Source organism: Oncorhynchus mykiss, chromosome 4 (assembly GCF_057628025.1).
Source record: "Oncorhynchus mykiss isolate SJ-2025 chromosome 4, ASM5762802v1, whole genome shotgun sequence".
Classification (NCBI taxonomy): Eukaryota; Metazoa; Chordata; class Actinopteri; order Salmoniformes; family Salmonidae; genus Oncorhynchus; species Oncorhynchus mykiss.
In genome coordinates, this window is record NC_143025.1 from 53,572,257 (window position 1) to 53,593,819 (window position 21,563).

A 21,563-nucleotide genomic window follows, 5' to 3' on the forward strand; every position below is an offset into this window, starting at 1 on the left:
TGTCGATTTAAAGGGTAATTAGTAATGTATGTAGTGAATGACAAAGCAGCAGAATAATTTAGTTTGAGTCATCAGGCTAGCAAATGGCATTGAATTAAAAGTAAACTACAATGTGAAGGATATAGGCTTGCCTTGTGATAATTAGGCTAGTAGGCCTACATTTTCTTAAATGCAACAACTAGGCTTTTCCCATGGCTCTGAAGAGTCCTAGGTCAGTGATTCCCAACCATGTGGTTTAGGGAGCTTCCAATGGGTCCCTGAAAAAGCTGTGATAAAACTAAGATTGAATAAAACAGCAGCAAGGCCAAAATGTCTCATTTAAAAAAGCTTTTCAGTGGAACTCAGAATGGATCAGAACCCCTAGTTCAAGTAAGATCAATCATAGCTATATCAAAGCCATTAATAATAGCCTAGGACAATATTCAATGTAAGGCATAGCTGCCTACTAGGTATTGGCCTATGCTAAAATATTTACAATGTAATTTTAGCAGAAAAGTTAACATGCACTTTATATTATGCCCTTGTCCAGCTGCCAAAATTAGCCCCCTGGAGCAATTGGTGTAGAAAGTTATACCTGACGAATTTTGAAATTGTGCATATGCTCTTGCAGGTAGTCCCACCTCCCGTGCTTTAAAAAGTGTGACGCGTTTTTACGCACAGTAGCTTTGCAACAACACTTGGAGGGTGCTGGGCGTGTATAGTGGACTTAGCCTGTATGTATCCTCACATAGAGGATGATTTCCGACAACTGAGACTCTTTGGATACCAGGCGCAACGCTTCTCCTGGAGAGATGTTGGAATCCAACAAGTCTTTGCGTGAGAGCAATGTCACCAAAAGTGACAGCTGTGGATCCGTATCAGTTGTTTTCCCTATTACTATGATGGTAACGGGAATGGTGGGCAATTCTCTCGCTCTTATGCTGGTATATAGCTCGTACAGAAAAAAAGAAAATAACAGGAAAAAGTCATTCCTACTCTGCATAGGGTCGCTGGCATTGACAGATCTGTTTGGACAGCTTCTCACCAGCCCGATAGTTATATCGGTTTACAGAGCCGATTTGAAATGGGACCGCATAGACTCATCGGGGAGTCTGTGTGCTTTCTTTGGAGTGTGTATGACAACTTTTGGCTTGTGTTCTCTATTCTTTGCCAGCGCAATGGCAATTGAGAGGGCATTGGCGATTACAAGTCCTCATTGGTACTCCAATCACATGAAGACAAGTGTGACAAAGCAAATTCTGGCAGTTATATTGTGTCTTGTTCTTTTTTTCTCGCTGTTGCCGGTCGCAGGAGTTGGGCACTATACGCTGCAATGGCCAGGCACTTGGTGCTTCATAAGCACTGGAGACAGAGAGGTCCCGGGCAACATGTTTTTCTCCATCACTTTCGCTGTTCTTGGGATATTCTCACTTCTTGTGACTTTCTCCTGCAACGTCGTCACAATTCGTGGATTAGTTATTCGTTGCAAAACGAAATCGGGCACATCTCACTCATCCAAGCAGTGGGAACGATTAACCACGGAGACAGTCATTCAACTATTGGGAATCATGTGTGTACTGCTTATATGCTGGGTTCCTTTACTGGTAAGTTCTAGTGGTTTTCCTATACTGGTACATTCTGGTGATTTTCCTCTTGTTTTATAGCATTTGGAAATTTGTTGTAGAACTCTCTAAAATACTAGAATCATATTTAACATTATTACGACAAATAATTCACAGAACGCACATTTTACTTAAAGTTCCAAAGGAAGGGTCTCATTTACAACCTTATTGACACACAGGTGATTGGTTTAGCCATCTTGAGGTGATTAGTTAACGTTCTTGGGTGCTTGATGTCACACATATGCTCTACAAAGCAATCTGTTTAGCTAGCTCACACCACCCACGAGTTAACACCGACTGAACAACTTGGGAAACAGCTTCAGTTTGATCACCAAAACAGTTGGGGAAAGAAATAGGGCTGTGACGATTATGGCATTTTGGGTAACGAATAATTGTCATGCAAATGTACACGATTATTGTCATAAGTCTTTTTCTTCTAATGCATCACAATGCACGTTTGAAAATTAGTTTTGGAAATGAAGCTTCTCCTCCCAACAGTGCCATTCTGCTCATAAAACTGAAAAAATGCTATTATCTTCTTAAATAAAGTTGAATCTTCCCTTCTCCTAAAATATATATATATATATATATATATATATATCTATATATTAAGAAGATTATGATGATTTTTTGGAGTTTACTGTTATTGTCCATAATTGTTGAACCAAATGAAAACCTCATCAGCTAGCTACCAATCTATTTTAGTTTCACTGATCATTAAAAAAATGAGTCCACTAGTTGTTATTTTGACCTTTCCACAAATGGTCTGGTATGTGTTGTTTGATATCAGCAAGTTAACCCAAATGTATCAAAGAATAGGTTGTGTGTCCACAATAAGTTAGTGTCTATTGCCTGGCCAGTGGTCTAGCCAGCTACATTTCAGTAATTAGCTATCCTCCTAAATGCGGTGGTCAGTGTAAAACTAAGTGGAAAAGTTATTGTTGCCGTGGGGTAATTATATCTAACCAGTTGGCTAATGTAGCCTGTGAGCCCATGAGCTCCCAAGTCTAGGTAGCTGTGTCATTTGGTGTCCACGATTAGCTATCTTAGCTACTGTTGACTAACCCCATTCCGTACAAATTTGCACAACCACTGCATTCAAACAAGGCTGCAATTAAAACTAATGGGACTGTGTGGGCATCAGTCTGTGCAGAGAACCACGTTTCTATTCAAGCTTCGATTGACATGGTAATAGCCAAATAGTATTGCAGAAAAGTTGAAAAAACTGTTTCACTCCACATTTTTTAAAAAGACCCAACGGAGCTCATTGCCTTCTTCAATCATGCAGAAACAGGCAGCATGAAGGTCTCATTATTGATTTTACTGGAAAGGGAAGTAATCGTGCTTTACAATGGTATTCATATTACAGTTGACCTGGAGGTATTACGTTTTTGGTGTGTTAAAATAAGGTCATTGTATTGTACATTACAGCGCGATGTACAAAAGTGTGTTAGCTAACTATAGTTGGCTACTGCATGGCCATTATAAGCCAGCATGCTAAATAGCCGGCTACATTTCAGTCAGTACCTATCCTTCCAAATGGCCACTGGATAAACTAGCTATGAGTTGAACATATAGTACCAGTCAAAAGTTTGGACACACCTACTCATTCAAGGGGTTCTTTATTTTTACTATTTTCTACATTGTAGAATAATAGTGAAGACGTCAACTATGAAATAGCATATATGGAATCATGTAGTAAACAAAAAAGGTGTTAAACAAATCAAAATATATTTTATATTTGAGGTTGTTCAAAGTTGCCACCCTTTCCCTTGATGAAAGCTTTGCACACTCTTGCCATTCTCTCAACCAGCTACATGAGGTAGTCACCTGGAATGCATTTCAATTCACAGGTGGGCCTTGTTAAAAGTTAATTTATGGAATTTCTTTCCTTCTTAATGCGTTTGAGCCAATCAGTTGTGTTGTGACAAGGTAGGGTGGTGTACAGACACTTTTCCTATTTAGTAAAATACCAAGTCCATATTATGGTAAGAACAGCTCAAATAAGCAAAGAGAAACAACAGTCCATCATTACTTTTAGGGATGCACGATATATGGGAGAACTTATCGGAATCTGACGATATAAGCTAAACATTTTCGTGACCAAGCTACTTTGATGCTAGGTGTTCATAATGTTTTGTCTAGTGCTCGATAAATTTACACAAACGCTTGGATTGGTTTCGTTGTAAAGCATATTTTCAAAATCTGGCACGACAGGTGGATTAACAAAATGCTAAGCTGTGTTTTGCTATATTGCACTTGTGATTTCATGAAAATAAATATTTTTAGTAATATTATTTGAATGCGGCGCTCTGCAATTCATCGGTTGTTGATGACAATTATCCCGCTAACGGGATAGGTAGCGTCAAGAAGTTCACAAATGCAGCATCTCACTGTCTCTTCTCTGTCAGCCCAATGTTGAATCATTTCCCAATTGTGTGACAACACGTGCACAGAGGTTATCCACCTATCACAACCCTAGACAGCCTTTCACTAATTGTAACCACGGCAGAGAAGTGTAACGGCGGTAAGAGTTCCACCAAAATGGAAAGTGAGGAAGCCAGCTCAGCCTCTCGTGAGAATGAAATCATCCCCAAAAAGGGCAGCAATGTTTTTTCAGTAATATGGAAGTGGTTCGGCAAACGAATGTCCTGTGCAAAATGTGTCGAAAGACAATTGCTTCAAAAATCAGCAGGACAACTAACCTCTTCCATCACCTGCAACTGAAACACGAGGTGGAATGGGAGGAATGCGTGAGACTACGCAATGCCGATTCCAGTCGCTCGATTCCCAAAACGTGTGCTAAAAGACAAACTACCATAGCTACATCCTTTTCAAACCTAATCCCTTACGACAAGAAAAGTTTGAGGTGGAAGGAGATAATGGATGCAGTGACCTATTACATAGCGAAAGATATGGTTCCAATCTGTACAGTAGAAAAGCCAGGCTTTAACGTCTTTGGAATATGTCACCTGGCCAAAAGCCAGGGAAAATGCAGAGAAATTAAAGATACACTTGTTGTGAATCCAGCCAACATGTCAGATTTCAAAAAGGCTTTTCGGCGAAAGCAAAGGATGCTATTATCTGAGGATAGCACCTCCGTAAACAAAGAGAGAAAACATATTTCAACCCTGCAGGCGCGACACAAACGCAGATATAAAAATATAATTCATGCCTTACCTTTGACGAGCTTCTTTTGTTGGCACTCCAATATGTCCCATAAACATCACAAATGGTCCTTTTGTTCGATTAATTCCATCGATATATATCCAAAATGTCAATTTATTTGGCGCTTTTGATCCAGAAAAACACCGGTTCCAACTTGCGCAACGTGACTACAAAATATCTCAAAAGTTACCTTTTTTTCAAAGTTTCAAAAGTAAACTTTGCCAAAACATTTCAAACTACTTTTGTAATACAACTTTAGGTATTTTTTTATGTAAATAATCAATAAAATTGAAGTCGGGATGATCTGTGTTCAATACAGGAGGAAAACAAACTGTAGCTAGCTTTCTGGTCATCTAACAGTACACTTCAAGTGACCCTCGTTCAAGATTGCCGTACTTATTCATTACACAAAGGAATAACCTCAACCAATTTCTAAAGATTGTTGACATCCAGTGGAAGCGATAGGAACTGCAAATCTGGATTCCCAATGAAAACTCATTGAAAAGAGAGTGACCTAAAAAAAAGAAAAATATTTTATTTTCTATCCAAATCTATTAATAATATGCATATCTTACCATCTGGGGATGAGTAGCAGGCAGTTGAATTTGGGCCAGCATTTCATCCGGACGTGAAAATACTGCCCCATGTCACCAAGAAGTTAAGAAGCTGCTAGGTACAGTTGACCACAAATATCAGTTGCCAAGCCACAAGTATTTCACTGAAGAAACCCTGCCAAAATGTCTGCCTCCAGACGTCTTACTTCCCCGATGATCATACGGGTGAAGTAATAGCCCAGGGTCTCAAATACTCTCTGACATCGTGGAAGATGAGCGAAGACCGACAGGTGTGCATGACAACTGACAGCGGGAGCAACATGATAAACGTGTTGCGCTTGAACAACTGGATCCGCCTGCCTTGGGCACAGGCTTGACCTCGGTAAGTGTGACATTGGATAATTAAAGTGCATTCAAAAAATATGTTCAGGCCAGCTGTAGGCTAATGTGTTAGTAGTTGTGTCATTCTGCCAATCCAACAGCAAATAACCACAGGCTGTTTTAATTATAACAACAACATGTAAATTAATACATTTTCAATCGAAGTTATTATATAAATTACATATTAAAATAGCTAGTGGTCAAACATTCCTAAACAATAGAATAGACGTGTGGGGGGGGGGGGGGGGGTTGGTTTGACAGGTCAACTGAATGCTGTACTTGTCACATTGTTGAACATGCTGACATTCTTAGAATCCTTTCTTTCTTCATTATTTTCAGAGAATGGTGGGAAAGACACACGAGTTGACCATGCCATTGGGTTGTGCAAGAAGGTGGTCAGTATCTTTTCCTTCAGCTGGAAGAAGAGGAGAGACTTGTTTCTAGCACAGACTGAGCTCAGTCTACAAACTCACCAGCTCATCACAGAGTCCCCAACCAGGTGGGGGTCAAGACAGAAGATGATAGAATGAATCCTGGAACAAGAAAAGGCCATAGCCCGGGTCCTGGATTCAGAGAAGAAAAGCATGCACCTGGTGACCAACTATCAGGAAATTGATGTGTTGGAGTCAGTGAACAAACCATGGGCCCACTACAGGAATTCACTGACACGCTGTCCGGGAAGAACTACAGTGGGGCAAAAAAAGTATTTAGTCAGCCACCAATTGTGCAAGTTCTCCCATTTAAAAAGATGAGATGCCTGTAATTTTCACCATAGGTACACTTCAACTATGACAGACAAAATGAGGGAGAAAAAAAATCCAGAAAATCATATTGTAGGATTTTTTATTATTTTTATTTGCAAATTATGGTGGAAAATAAGTATTTGGTCACCTACAAACAAGCAAGATTTCTGGCTCTCACAGACCTGTAACTTCTTCTTTAAGAGACTCCTCTGTCCTCCACTCGTTACCTGTATTAATGGCACCTGTTTGAACTTGTTATCAGTATAAAAGACACCTGTCCACAACCTGAAACAGTCACATTCCAAACTCCACTATGGCCAAGACCAAAGAGCTGTCAAAGGACACCAGAAACAAAATTGTAGACCTGCACTAGGCTGGGAAGACTGAATCTGCAATAGGTAAGCAGCTTGGTTTGATCCAACAATGCAGTTGAAAAAATGAATAAAAACAAGAAAGTAAAGGAACAAGTATTTAAAGAGCAGCAATAAAATAACAATAGCGAGACCATATACAAGGGGTATCGGTACAGAGTCAATGTGCGGGGGCACCGGTCAGTCGAGGTAATTAATAACTCTTAATAATAGTTATTGAAGTGACTATGCATAGATAATAACAGAGTGTAGCACAACAGGGCTGGAGGTGGGGCAATGCAAATAGTCTGGGTAGCCATTTGATTAGATGTTCAGGAGTCTGTTTAGACTCTTGGACCTAGATTTGGCGCTCTGGTACCGCTTGCCGTGCGGTAGCAGAGAGAACAGTCTATGACTTGAGGGGCTGGAGTCTTTGACAGTTTTTAGCGCCTTCCTCTGACACCACCTGGATATAGAGGTCCTGGATGAGAGGAAGCTTGGCCCCAGTGATGTACTGGACCGTACGCACTACCCTCTGTAGTGCCTTGCAGTCGGAGGCCGAGCAGTTGCCATACCAGGCAGTGATATTACCAGTCAGGATGCTCTTGATGGTGCAGCTGTATAACCTTTTGAGGATCTGAGGACCCATGCCCAATCTTTTCAGTCTCCTGAGGGGGAATAGGTTTTGTCATGCCCTCTTCACAACCTTTCTTGGTGTGCTTGGACCATGCTAGTTTGTTGGTGATGTGGAAACCACATAATTCCATCACTCTTCTGCTTGAGGAAACCATGAACAAGGTCTAGCGAACCTACCGGTTCCAAGTGGAAAAAGTATCTACTTTTAATTTCATCCTCCGAATGTTGGTCATGATGATAGATGGAATGTGGAAGATTAATGTCTATTTTGTGAGGTCAATAAAAGTTGTATGAAGATGTTATAATGAAAACATACAGTGTATATCATGTTTACATACTTTACGTTGTGTGGAAAATATCCAAGATAAAGACAATGTTTTTGTGACGATAAGATTGTGATTTTAGTTATCTAACGGGATCATAGTAAAATGTGATACCTTGCTTTAGCTACACCCCAGGGAACCCAGAGAGCATGTCTGCAAGATGTAAACGCCCCCTTTCTATCTGAGGGTATAAAGCATTTGAGGTAATAATTAAAATATCAGACTAGAATGACCACGAGCTGCAGCTGAGGTGTACGATTAGTCGCGACCCCGTAAATGCAACACGAGGTTGAAGAAGACAAAGTAACCTCGTAACAATCAATGCTACGGTTGAGTAGCTGTTCTAAATACTGTATCTAAGAAGGTGATTTTAAGCAAGACTATCCGGTTATGCTCTTCAAATAAATGTTTGTCGAAATGGCTTTCATCACGACTCTGGGATCATCGACATTACTGATTAGCCGTCCTCAGGAGATCACTCTTCCAGTGGAAGTAAACAGAAAATAAGGACAGTGTGACATCTTGTGGACAATCAGAGACTTATGAAGGAGAAGGTCATCCAAAGACCAAGCCTCCGTTGAAACCTTATCCCCAAGCGAAACCCAGCAACAGAGATACCTGACGAAGATCTTCAACACGTAAATACATTCATTACTTCTTACCTAAGAGCGACAGTTCGGGGCAAGGTATTAGTGCTAAACTAAGCGTAGTTTACAAATGTATCTAAGTGTTGCTTCACTTTCTCTCTCGCTCTCTTTTTAAATCTCCATCTTGTGTAACACGTGTCATATGTGGGTTTGCTAGGGACCTGTTGTCATCGTATTGATTTTCTAATCAATAACGTATGTGTATTTTATGTTATCATTTAGCTTGTTAGTAAATAAATAATCAAATCAATTTGTGTGGTACGGAATGATCAGTGAGACTCGGGTTTGTGCAGATTTACGGAAGCTACGACGGTCACAATAGGACTGATATGAGGAAATAATAATTGATGACCTGTATGATATCTATATATTCTTGAGTTAATTCGGGAAACGGTAACTAATTAAGCAAACTTTTTTTGTGGTGCCCCAAATTCCTAATGAGTTAATTATTACATGATTAATTTCATAGAGTAATAATTAAACGTAGAAGGTAATTATTCGATAAATAGTAGTCCTCACATTTGTCGTGACGTGACTGTCATTAATGCGTTGAAGATAATTGTATCAAGTCAATTAACTGTTTAATTAATTACGTCATGTAGCAATTAATCATGTAGCAATTAACTGATCAGCAATCTTGGTGCACCACAGAAAAAGTTTGTTTAATGAGTTATCGTTTCCCGAATTAACTCAAGAATATCAGAATATATCATTATCATATTAGTCATCCATTAATTATTATTACCTCATCAGTCTCATTCTGAATGTCGCATAATCCATTAAATCCGCACAAACCCTAGTCTACATGAATACTCAGCGATACATAAATTGGCTTAATTATTTACTAACTAACTAAATAATCACACAGAATTACATAAAACGCACAGGATCGGTTTTACATTGATTATTAACATAATGCAATAAAGTCCCTAGTGGACTATCCCGATATGACAGCTTGTTACACAGTGAAAGGGGTGGGGAAAGAAAGAGCGGGAGAAGGAGAGACAAAGTAATTCAACTATCATACATACAGTTGAAAAACACGCTCATCATAAATGTGGATATATAGTGCCCTAACAACTGCTCATTCTGATTTAGAAATGCCACACATATTTACGCTTGTATGTCTTTGTCGTCTCTTTGTTGAAATCGCCTGGTCTGTCTATGGGGAGTAATTAGTCAGAAAGTCTCTAGTTGTCCATTAGATTGGATCCTTCAGATGTTCCAATTGTCGTTTCATGGGATCTCCCTTGTGTCTTTGGTCAAATTTCTAGACTACTTTACATTACAGCTGCAGACTGAATGTCTAGTCTTCACCTTCATGCTGTTGGTCATGCTGGTCTTCACGTTCTCTGGTCTGGTAGAATCTAACAATTTCCACTTGTAGCCACAGCTCCACACTTTCTGGTCTTGTGGTTGATTATTCAGGGTACAGCTAAGACCACTTTCCACACCGGTAGTAACCCGACATGTTTTGGTCCGTATTTCAATGGCAGCCATTTCAACGTGTAGCCACAGCTCCATGTTTTCTGGTCTAATAGTTTTAAACCATTTGTGACGTCCGTCTTACCGTCAGTTTCGTTAGGAGTCCTTTTTAAGCATTCCATCCTTTTGGCATAATGTCTGTGCTCACATGGGCGTGGTTACTGACTGGGTAAAACTTTACATAAAAAAACAATTATCTATTTAAGAAGGCTAAAGTCACATTTCATCTTCTCACAAACAGTTTCATATTTAATCACATAAGTTTTATAACATTTAGATGTAACTCTGACATATACATTGTGAAAGCTTTTAACCTGTCTAGGACGGAACCCCCCGCAACAGCCAGTGAAAGTGCAGGGCACCAAATTCAAAACAATAAAAATCTCATCATTAAAATTCCTCAAGCATACAAGTATTTTACACCATTTTCAAGATAAAATTCTTGTTAATCCAGCCAGTGGCTGATTTCAAAAAGGATTTACAGCGAAAGCACCACAAACGATTGTTAGGTCACCGCCAAAGAGAGGAGTAACAAAAAGCAGAAAGAGATTAAATTAATCACTAACCTTTGATGATCTTCATCAGATGACACTCATAGGACTTCATGTTACACAATACATGTATGTTTTGTTTGATAAGGTTCATATTTAAATAAAAAAATCAGAGTTTACATTGGCTCGTTACGTTCAGTAGTTGCGGTGATTGTGCAGAGAGCCACATCAATTTACAGAAATACTCATAATTAACATTGATAGATATGACTATTATACATGGAACTTTAGATAAACTTCTCCTTAATGCAACCGCTGTGTCAGATTTCAAAAAAACTTTACGGAGAAAGCAAACCATGCAATAATCTGAGTACAGCCTTTAGACAACAAAGCAGCCATAAAGATACCCGCCATATTGGGTAGTCAACATTACTCAGAAATAGAATTTTAAATATTCACTTAACTTTGATGATCTTCATCAGAATGCAATCCCAGTTTGTTCGATAATGTCCATCATTTATGTCCAAATATCTGCTTTTGTTAGGGCGTTTGGTAAACAAATCCAAAAGCGCGTTCAGGTCGCGCCGAACGTCGGATGAAAAGTTCAAAAAGTTCCGTTACAGCCCGTAGAAACATGCCAAACTAAGTATGGATGTTTTTAACATAAAACTTCATTAATGTTCCAACCTGACAATTCCTTTGTCTGTACAAATGAAGTGGAACGTAGCTACCTTTTCACGTGAGCGCGCCAGACCGAGGCTGTGGCACTCTGCCAGACCACTCACTCAAATAGCCCTTATGAGCCCCTCCTTTAGAGTAGAATCCTCAAAACAGGTTCTAAATACTGTTGACATCTAATGGAAGCCTTGGGAAGTGAAACATAACTAATATCCCACTGTATCTTCAATGGGGGCTGAGTTGAAAAACTACAAACCTCAGATTTCCCACTTCCTGGTTGGATTTTTTTCTCAGGTTTTCACCTGCCATATGAGTTCTGTTATACTCACAGACATCATTCAAACATTGTTAGAAACTTCAGTGTTTTCTATCCAATACTAATAATAATATGCATATATTAGCATCTGGGACAGAGTAGGAGGCAGTTCACTCTGGGCACGCTATTCATCCAAAAGTGAAAATGCTGCCCCTTATCCCAAAAAGGTTAAAGTTACAATGTTTCCATTATAACGTCTTCAATGATATCACCAAACAATAAATTATCCTCCTGACCATTTACCACATTCTTTGTGTAGAAATATTGTTTCATTATCCACTTTTGGATGTTGGAGTTTTGTAAAATCTCTCTGTTGTAACCCTCAGACATTCCATTCTCCATACTGAAAAGGGCCAGAGAGAGACTTTTTACAACCGGTCATTAGTCATCAACCAGCCCAATTTCCCCCCTCTTCCTCTCTGGTGAGAGAGGGGGTGCTGTCTTTGATCCTTGACCAGGAGGGAAAGTCATGGCACAACAATGATAGTCACATCACAACAGAGTGTGAAAATCCTAAACAAATTCCATTGTTGGGATAGATGTCACCTTATTATAATGTAATAAATCATCTAATATTCTGGAAGAATGTGTAAAATGCTTAAGATTTTAGGGCAATTTTATTTGCAGTTTGTAAACCTAACATGAGGTACAGGAATTGCATTTACTGTCAAGGGTCACCAATAAGATATATCTGAAAGCTACGCCCCTAATAAGCAACACCTTCTGAAAAAACCTTGAGAATTACATTAAAAAAGACCCAGCTGCTAGGTCAACCCAGCATGAAAGTAAAAAATATCCAACTGTTTAACCCATGTTTGTGTAATCCCAACAACTCAACATGTTGTTTTATTCACACAACCCAACTGGCTGGATCAAAAAAACTCAGGGTGTGTTCTGTCCAATACTTACACAGCGATGGGTTACCAAATAACCCAAATTAGGTTGTTTTTAACCCAGCAATTTATAGTGTACATTTGCTTAATGTCTAGAAGGAGAGTTGACAGTCTAACCAGAAACCTAGGTATTTGTAGTTGTCCACATATTCAGAACAAGTCAGAACCGTCCAGAGTAATGATGCTAGTCGGGCGGGCGGGTGAGGGCAACAAATCGGTTAAAGAACATGCATTTAGTTTTATTAGCATTTAAAAGCAGTTGGAGGCCACGGAAGGAGTGTTGTATGGCATTGAAGCTCATTTGGAGATTTGTTAACACAGTGTCCAAAGAAGGGCCAGATGTATACAGAATGGTGTCTTCTGCGTAGAGGTAGATCAGAGAATCGGCAGCAGCAAGAGCGACATAGTTGATATATACTGTACATAGAAAAGAGTCGGCCTGAGAATTGAACCCTGTAGCACCCACATAGACTACCAGAGGTCCCGACAACAGGCCCTCCGAATTTGACACATGGAACTCTATCTGAGAAGTAGTTGGTGAACCAGGCGGGGCAGTCATTAGAGAAACCAAGGCTATTGAGTCTGCCTATAAGAATGAGGTGATTGACAGAGTCGAAAGCCTTGGCCAGGTTGATGAAGACGGCTACACAGTACTGTCTTTTATCGATGGCAGTTATGATATCATTTAGGACCTTGAGCGTGGCTGAGGTGCACCCATGACCAGGTCGGACACCAGATTGCATAGTGGAGAAGGTACGGTGGGATTCGAAATGGTCGGTGATCTGTTTTTGAACTTGTTTGGGTCTAGATTGTCTCCCCCTTTGAAGACCGCGGCAGCTTTCCAATCTTTGGGGATCTCAGATGATAGGAAAGAGAGGTTGAACAGGCTAGTAATAGGGGTTGCAACAATTTCGGCGGATAATTTTAGAAAGAGAAGGTCCAGATTGTCTAGCTGATTTGTAGGGATCCAGATTTTGCAGCTCTTTCAGAACAGGATGCAAATTTCTGTTTGAAAATGCTAGTCTTAACTTTCCTAACTGACCGAGTATATGGCTTCCTGACTTCCCTGAAAAGTTGCATATCGCGGGGGCTAGTCGATGCTAATGCAGAATGCCACAGGATGTTTTTGTGCTGGTCAAGGGCAGTCAAGTCTGGGGTGAACCAAGGGCTATATCTGTTCTTAGTTCTACATTTTTTGAATGGAGCATGTTTATGTAAGATGGTGAGGAAAGCACTTTTAATTCAGATGAGGTCACTGCATGTGTGTGGGTGGAACAAAAGGGCTATCTAAGGCATATTGGCCAGGGCTAGGGGCTCTACAGTGAAATAAGACAATGATCACTAATCAATACAGCAATAGACCAGGCTTATTGCCATTAGGAAGAGGTATGTGTAGCCGAGTGATCATAGGGTCCAATGAGCAGCACTAGATGAGTCAGGGAGCCAATTCCGTAGTCGCTGCTACGCTAGACAAGCTGGAGACACGGCGATTCAGACAGCTAGCGGGCCGGGGCTAGCAGTTGGGCATCCGGCGACGTCACAACGGAAGAGCCTGTTTAGACCACCTCGGACGGTTACCTCGGCAGACCAGTCGTGATGGATCAGCGGGGCTCCGTGTCGGCAGTAGAGGGTCCAGGCCAATTGGCAAAATAGGTATTGTAGCCCAAGAATTGGCTGGTGGATCTCTTTGGCTTGCTGGGAGATGGGCCTAGCTCGAGGCTAGCTGGTGCTTGCTTCGGGACAGAGACATTAGCCTGGAGTAGCCACTTTGATAGCAGCTAGCTAGCTGCGATGATCTGGTGTAAAGGTTCAGAGCTTGCGGTAGGAATCCGGAGATGTGGTAGAGAAAAAGCAGTCCAATATGCTCTGGGTTGATATCGCGCTGTGCAGACTTGCAGGAATTGACCGGGTTGAGGCTGGCTGATGTCCGAGTTAACTGACTACTAGCTAGTAGTTAGTTAGTTGTCTAGCTTCTGAAGGGATTTCCAGTTTGAAAGTATAAAAATATCTGATCCATACCACATTGGGTGAGGCGGGTGGCAGGAGAGTATATTCAGTCCATAGATGGAAAGTGAGATATAAATATATAAAATATATATGAAGAAAACGATATATACACGGGATATACAGTATACTTGGGGCGGCAGGGTAGCCTAGTGGTTAGAGCGTTGGGCTAGTACCCGGAAGGTTGCAAGTTCAAACCCCGAGCTGACAAGGTACAAATCTGTCGTTCTGCCCCTGAACAGGCAGTTAACCCACTGTTCCTAGGCCATCATTGAAAATAAGAATTTGTTCTTTAACTGACTTGCCTAATAAAGGTAATTAAATAAATAATAATAATACACGGAACGGGACAAAACAAAGACACATATCCGACTGCTATGCCATCTTCGATTCTTAATAATTCAGTACCCAGGACCGACACATCCGGCTTCTTCACCTGGGAGATCGTTTTAGACCAGCCACGCGGACAGCTGATGAAACTGTGGTGTTCAATGCTGAGCTGTAGTCGATGAACAGCATTCTCACATAGGTTTTCCTCTTGTCCAGATGGACTTATTGGGGAGGTAAGCAAATTGGAGTGGGTCTAGGGTGTGAGGTGATATGGTCCTTGACTAGTCTCACAAAGCACTTCATGATGACGGAAGTGAGTGCTATGGGGCGGTAGTCGTTTAGCTCAGTTACCTTAGCTTTCTTGGGAACAGGAACAATGGTGGCCCTCTTGAAGCATGTGGGATCAGCAGATTGGGATAAGGATTGATTGAATATGTCCGTAAACACACCAGCCAGCTGGTCTGCGCATGCTCTGAGGATGCGGCTTGGGATGCCGTCTGGGCCTGCAGCCTTGCGAGGGTTAACACGTTTAAATGTTTTACTCACGTCGGCTGCAGTGAAGGAGAGCACGCAGGTTTTGGTAGTGGGTCGTGTTAGTGGCACTTTATTGTCTGTCTGGGAGCAAGACATCCTGGGCCGCAACGGGGCTGGTTTTCTTTTTGTAATCCATGATTGACTGTTGAACCTGCCACATACCTCTTGTGTCTGAGCCGTTGAATTGCGACTCTACTTAGTCTCTATACTGACACTTAGCTTGTTTGATTGCCTTGCGGAGGGAATAGCTACACTAGCTGCCCCATTTCACAGGCCACACTCAACAGCCTGATCAACTTTATGTGAACGAGATGTTTCGCACAGCATGAGGCAAATGGTGGTCACACCAGATACTGACTGGTTTTCTGATCCATGCTCCTACCTTTCAGGAGGACAATAACCTAAAACATAAGGCCAAATATACACTGGAGTTGCTTACCAAGACTACATTGAATGTTCCTGAGTGGCCTAGTTACAGTTTTGACTTAAATCGGTTTGAAAATATATGGCAAGACTTGAAAATGGCTGTCTTGCAATGATCAACAACCAACTTAATAGAGCTTGAAGAATTTTAAAGAATGTGCAAATATTGTACAATCTAGGTGTGCAAAGCTCTTAGAGGAGACTTACTCAGAAAGAGTCACATCTGTAATCACTGCCAAAATAGTCTCTTCCAAAGTTGATTCTAACACGTATTGACTCGGGTGTGAATGCATATGTAAATTCAATATCTGTATTTCATTATCAATAAATGTGCAACAAATGATAAAAACATGTTTTTACTTGGTCATTATGGGGTATTGTGTATAGATAAGTGAGATAAAAAAAACAAATCCATTTTGAATTCAGTCTAACAACAAAATGTGGAATAAATCAAGGGGTATGAATACTTTCTGAAGGCACTGTTTTTCATTTGATTTATTTATAGGGGACAATGCACATTAATCAACATCAATATTACAATAATTCAACATCCATGTAAATGTGCCTGGGGTTATCCAAAAGCACATTTTCACCTGTAGTCCCTGGGCATGTAAGGACCTTTACACAGCCACTATACAAATACTCACTAAACAATACAAAATACAAATACATTACATCCAATAATATATAATTCTAACAACAACACTATCATTGTCATGGCAGATTTCCTCCTCTTCCTCTGAAGAGGTGAAACAAGGATCGGACCAATATGCAGCGTGGTAGGTGTCCATGTTTTAATAGGGAAAACTGAACATGAACACAAATACAAAATAACAAAGTGAACTGGCAAAGAAACAGTCCCGTGTGGTACAGACACAGGAAACAATCACCTACAAAACACCCAAAGAACATGGCTGCCTAAATATGGTTCCAAATCAGAGACAACGATAAACACCTGCCTCTAAATGAGAACCAATCTAGGCAACCATAGACTTACATAAACACCTAGACTAGAGAACACCCCATAAACATACGAAACCCCTAGACCAGACAAACACATAAATCCCCCATGTCACACCCTGACCTAACCAAAATAATAAAGAAAACAAAGAAAACTAAGGCCAGGGCGTGACAATTATCAACTGTAATTTTACATATGAGGAACCACAGATAACTTGTGTACAGGTTTGGATAGATTTTAGCCATGTTTTCAATATCAATAAAAAAAATCCCAGAATCAGTGCAGCTTCTCAAGTCCATGGGCATTGCATTCCAGTATACTGTAGCTCTAACAGAGAAGGCCGATTGACCGATTGCACTGTGTCAAAAAGGGACAACGCAATTCCCTCTAATTACTACCCTTGTTATCCCGGTGGTGCTTTCCTTGAGCATGATATACCGGCATAGGGGTGGAGGGGCAAGACCATGCAAGATCTTAAAGACAAGGTTTTCATCTACATAATGCTTAAAGCTATCCAGACTAAAATAAGTTATGTTTGTAAATTATATGACAATGGTTGTAACTGTTTGGTTTGTTATCAAAAACCTTAAGTGTTTGTTTGTAGAGTGATTCAATTGGTTTCAGAATAGGAGCTCCTGCTTGTGACCAGCGTGTGAGGCAATATCTCAGATGTGAGAAGATCATAGCATGCATATTTGCATATATAGTTTGGCGGCATCCAGGCAAAGGAAAGGTTTTATAAACATAAAGTTGGATAATCCAAACTTGACCGGGTTAACCACCTTCTTCAGGGGCGGCAGGGTAGCCTACTGGTTAGAGCGTTGGACTAGTAACCGAAAGGTTGCAAGTTCGAATCCCTGAGCTGACAAGGTACAAATCTCTCGTTCTGCCCCTGAACAGGCAGTTAACCCACTGTTCCTAGGCCGTCATTGAAAATAAGAATTTGTTCTTAACTGACTTGCCTAGTTAAATAAAGGTAAAATTAAAAAAATGTCAAGTTGGAGTCCAAAATGACATCAAGATACCTGAAATTAGACACAACTTTCAGATTATCTCCATTAACATGAACAGCTTGTTGAGAAGAATCAATGGATTTCTTAGAGAAGAAACAGTCTTGTCAATATTTAAATGCAGGCAATAATTAGTCATCCATTTAGAAACATGTAAAATATCTTCAGTTATTTTGTGGAGTGTATCATCTGCATACATGTGGGAGATCATTTATATAGATGGTAATCAGAAGGGGACCTAATATTGACCCTTGTGGGACCCCAATGTTATAGTAGAGTCCGACTGAGTGTCTCCCAAACGAACCCTTTGACTTCTGTTTGTCAGATAGGAATACATCCAACTAATGACTTCAGTGGACACATTAAGGGATGATAGTGTGGATAAGAGGACATCATGATTCACAGTTTCAAAGGCCTTTTCAAGATCCAAAAAGACTGTGCCGACTTCACCGATGTCCAGTTTAGATTTAATGCACTCCAGAAAATAGCATTGGCTGTTTCAGTAGAATGGTTTACATCCATGCATAAATATCAACCCTGTCCAGAGACCTGTTTTGGTAAATGCGTTGCACCATTAGATTAACTTTTTGGCATACTCTATAGTTGAACCTGTTTCTGTTTCTACAATGTGCAATAAGGCCTAAGTGTAATAAGGCCTAAGTGTTTTATTTATACTGTGCATTAACTGTATTTTGTACACACATCTAGATACTCAGCTTGTTTGGGCAATGACTTTCTTAGGGATAGGACAGGCTGTGGACAGGGCTAGGTTACCCGGAACAGTATTATGACCAGTCTTAAATCGGTTGGATAATAATATAATATAATATATAATATATATAATATAATATATAAAACTGTGCTGTTTTCTGTCTATTTATACAGCTTGTCATAAGGGGATGTCTGAGGCACGTTGGATTAATTTGCAGTGGGCAGATGAGACACATTTTATTACCATGTGCAGCCACAACAAATCTCAATCAGTTAGTGATTGGATCATCTTAATCAGATGAAGGACAACCACATGTTAACCGCAGCTTCTGAAAGCTGATTAAAATCCATTGGACGCACCCGTGCGTTAATCTAAGTGACATAATCAAATAAAAAAAAGTGAGACCTGCATGACAAAACCAAACAATTACATAATGAAGGCAGGATCATCAGAAACATACACCATTTTTTTAATGAAATAACATTACCATGTTCCCAATGCGTCCAACTGTTGTTTTTTTCCCGTATGTGTGGTGTGTAGAAACTAAAAGCCGTTTTACCGAAATATGTAGTGACAGAAGGAATTTCAAGAGTTGGTATCTCATAACTATAAATTAGTAATGATGTTAAGTAAAGCGAGACCCTCCAAGGTACTCTTGATTCAATTTTCACTAATTCTCTTCTTTAGGTGCTGATGTTAAGAATGATCTCGACACAGACGTCGTCACATCACTGCAAACCGGCAGAAGTGTCTTTCACTCCTAGTCAAGACATCCAGGTGGACTGCAACTTCTTTCTCACCGCCATTCGCCTGGCCTCTCTGAACCAGATCCTGGACCCTTGGGTTTACCTGCTCCTAAGGGAGATTATACTGCGCAAGTTCTGCCAGGTGGCCAATGCTGTGTCCAACTGCTCCATAGACGGACAAAAGGAGACTCAGACGGCCCTGGATGTTCTCAACAAGCAGCCTTCTGACACTAACGGTCTGTAGAAACAGTAAATGTACCCGATCAAACTTAAGGATAACCTGACCTGATTAAATGTTTTTTTAATTCTATCACCCACAGTCCAAAAACAGTTATTGTGCAATAATGTTGTACCACTAATGACAGAAATTACTTTGTTGTTGTGTTAATGGACCTGGCAATGCTCGCCATGTGCACTCATTTTTGTTTGGTTGCACATATTCTAGTGAGGCTCAAAAAAGCAGAATGTGAAAACGTGACCTCTGCAACCTTCACTTTGGACTGTTAAAGCCAATGAGTTCCAGGGGGATTTTTTTACATGGTTGCTCAATAAACATTACAGCCCTACCAAACACAAACAGACATTCTCAATCAGAAGATACCATTTTGTTTTTCAACCAACAAGTTAAAACAACAGATGACAACTGTTAATGGAATATAGTTTTTGACTTTCTGGAATCACATTTGCATTTCATGTAACAAAGTTGATGTTAAATGTAATGATGGCTGGAATGTGTGACATTTTTAATTCAAATCAGTCTTCACTTTGTCATGTGTAATAGACTAGAATTTTAACCAAAAAAAAAAAAAAAGGGGAACCTCTGAAGTGCAAGGCAAGTGTACTCGAAACTGAAATAGACTGCACAGTATTAAATATGCTAATTAGAGAAGAATGCAAAATGTATTGATATATGGAAAAGGCATTGATATTTGTTGTTTCTGTGTTGAACACTGAAATGTGTGTTTAACTCTGAATGTGCTGAAGATGCTACCTATTGGGGATATGATGTCATGTGTTCAGGGTGGTCCACAATTATTGGCACCCTTGATAAAAAATGAGCAAAAAAAATTGTATAAAATAAATAGAATTTCTATATTATATGCAAAACAAATGGGAAATGTATATTATTTTATGCTAATACAATTGCTCTGGTAAAGATTTTGTTTAAGTGGCACAGCGGTCTAAGGCACTGCATCTCAACGCTAGAGGCGTCACTACAGACACCCTGGTTCAGCGGTCTACGGCACTGCATCGCAGCGCTAGAGGCGTCACTACACTAGCCTGGTTGGAACCAGTATCACAACTGGCCATGATTGGGAGTCCCATAGGGCGGCGCACAATTGGCCCAGCGTTGTCCGGGTTTGGCCAGTGTATGCCATCATTGTAAATAAGAATTTGTTCTTAACTGACTTGCCTAGTTAGAGAAAGGTTAAATACAATTAAAATACATAATAATAATTAAAACTCTAAAAGATAGGTGTAAAAATTATTGGCACCTCTGTTTGCAGTAGGCCTACTCCAGTACCCTTGAGAGGATAACGGCACTGTTGATGCAATATAATTTTTGACCTAATGGGATTACATTTGCATTTATATTTCATATAACAAAGTTCATGTTAAATGTAATGATGTCTGGAATCTGTGGCATGTTTCATTCAAATAGTTCTTAACTTTTTTTCTAAGCTGTTTAAAAACATCTACAAGATTGGTGTCCTACCCGCGGGATGGTTGAGCTAACATAGGCTAATGTGATTAGGTTGTAAGTAACAAGACAATTTCCCAGGACATAGACATATCTGATATCGGCAGAAAGCTTAAATTATTGGTAATCTAACTGCACTGTTCAATTTACAGTAGCTATTACAGTGAAAGAATACCATGCTATTGTTTGAGGAGAGTGCACAGTTATGAACTTGAACACGTATTAATACATCAATTAGGCACATTTGGGCAGTCTTGATACAACATTTTGAACATCAATACAAAGGTTCATTGGATCAGTCTAATACTTTGCACATTCACTGCTGCCATCTAGTGGCCAATATCTAAATTGCGCCTGGGCTGGAACAATACATTATGGCCTTTCTCTTGCATTTCAAAGACGAAACAAAAAAATGCAAAAAACACCATGTGTTTTTCTTTGTGTTATCTTTTACCAGATCTAATGTGTTATATTCCCCTACATTATTTTAACATTTCCACAAACTTCAAAGTGTTTCCTTTCAAATGGTATCAAGAATATGCAAATCCTTGCTTCAGGTACTGAGCTACAGGCAGTTTTGGGTATGTCAATTTAGGTGAAAATTGGGGGGGAAATGGTTAGATCCTTAAATTAATGAGATTGGAGAACAATTTGGGAGGGATCTTGGAACATTCCTCCATACAGAATATTTCCAGATCCTTGATATCCTTTGTCTGGGCTTATGGACTGCCCTCTTCAATTCAAACCACAGGTTTTCAATGGGGTTCAAGTCCGACAGATGGCCATTGCCAAATGTTGATTTTGTGGTCAATTAACCAAGACACAGAACATAATTGCCCCAATTTTTGAGCATACTATATAGCTCAGTATTTATA

The 21,563-nt window shown here is 40.0% G+C and overlaps 1 protein-coding gene and 1 pseudogene across 1 annotated transcript; both read left to right on the top strand.

Annotated features, from left to right (window-relative positions):
- Positions 1-678: 678 nt before the first annotated feature.
- ptger3 (prostaglandin E receptor 3 (subtype EP3)) lies at positions 679-20,097 on the top strand. The gene is made up of 2 exons (XM_021599913.3): positions 679-1,583; positions 18,928-20,097. Exons 1-2 carry the CDS (start codon positions 792-794, stop codon positions 19,228-19,230), a joined length of 1,095 nt encoding a protein of 364 aa, XP_021455588.3. The 5' UTR covers positions 679-791; the 3' UTR covers positions 19,231-20,097.
- LOC149984062 (E3 SUMO-protein ligase ZBED1-like) lies at positions 4,146-9,790 on the top strand (annotated as a pseudogene).
- Positions 20,098-21,563: the final 1,466 nt, after the last annotated feature.

Bases quoted from the DNA above. Each gene is read 5' to 3' on its own strand.
- ptger3 (XM_021599913.3), top strand. From the start codon at position 792: ATGTTGGAATCCAACAAGTCTTTGCGTGAGAGCAATGTCACCAAAAGT. The intron at 1,584-18,927 runs GTAAGTTCTAGT...TCTCTTCTTTAG, and splicing joins TATGCTGGGTTCCTTTACTG to GTGCTGATGTTAAGAATGAT.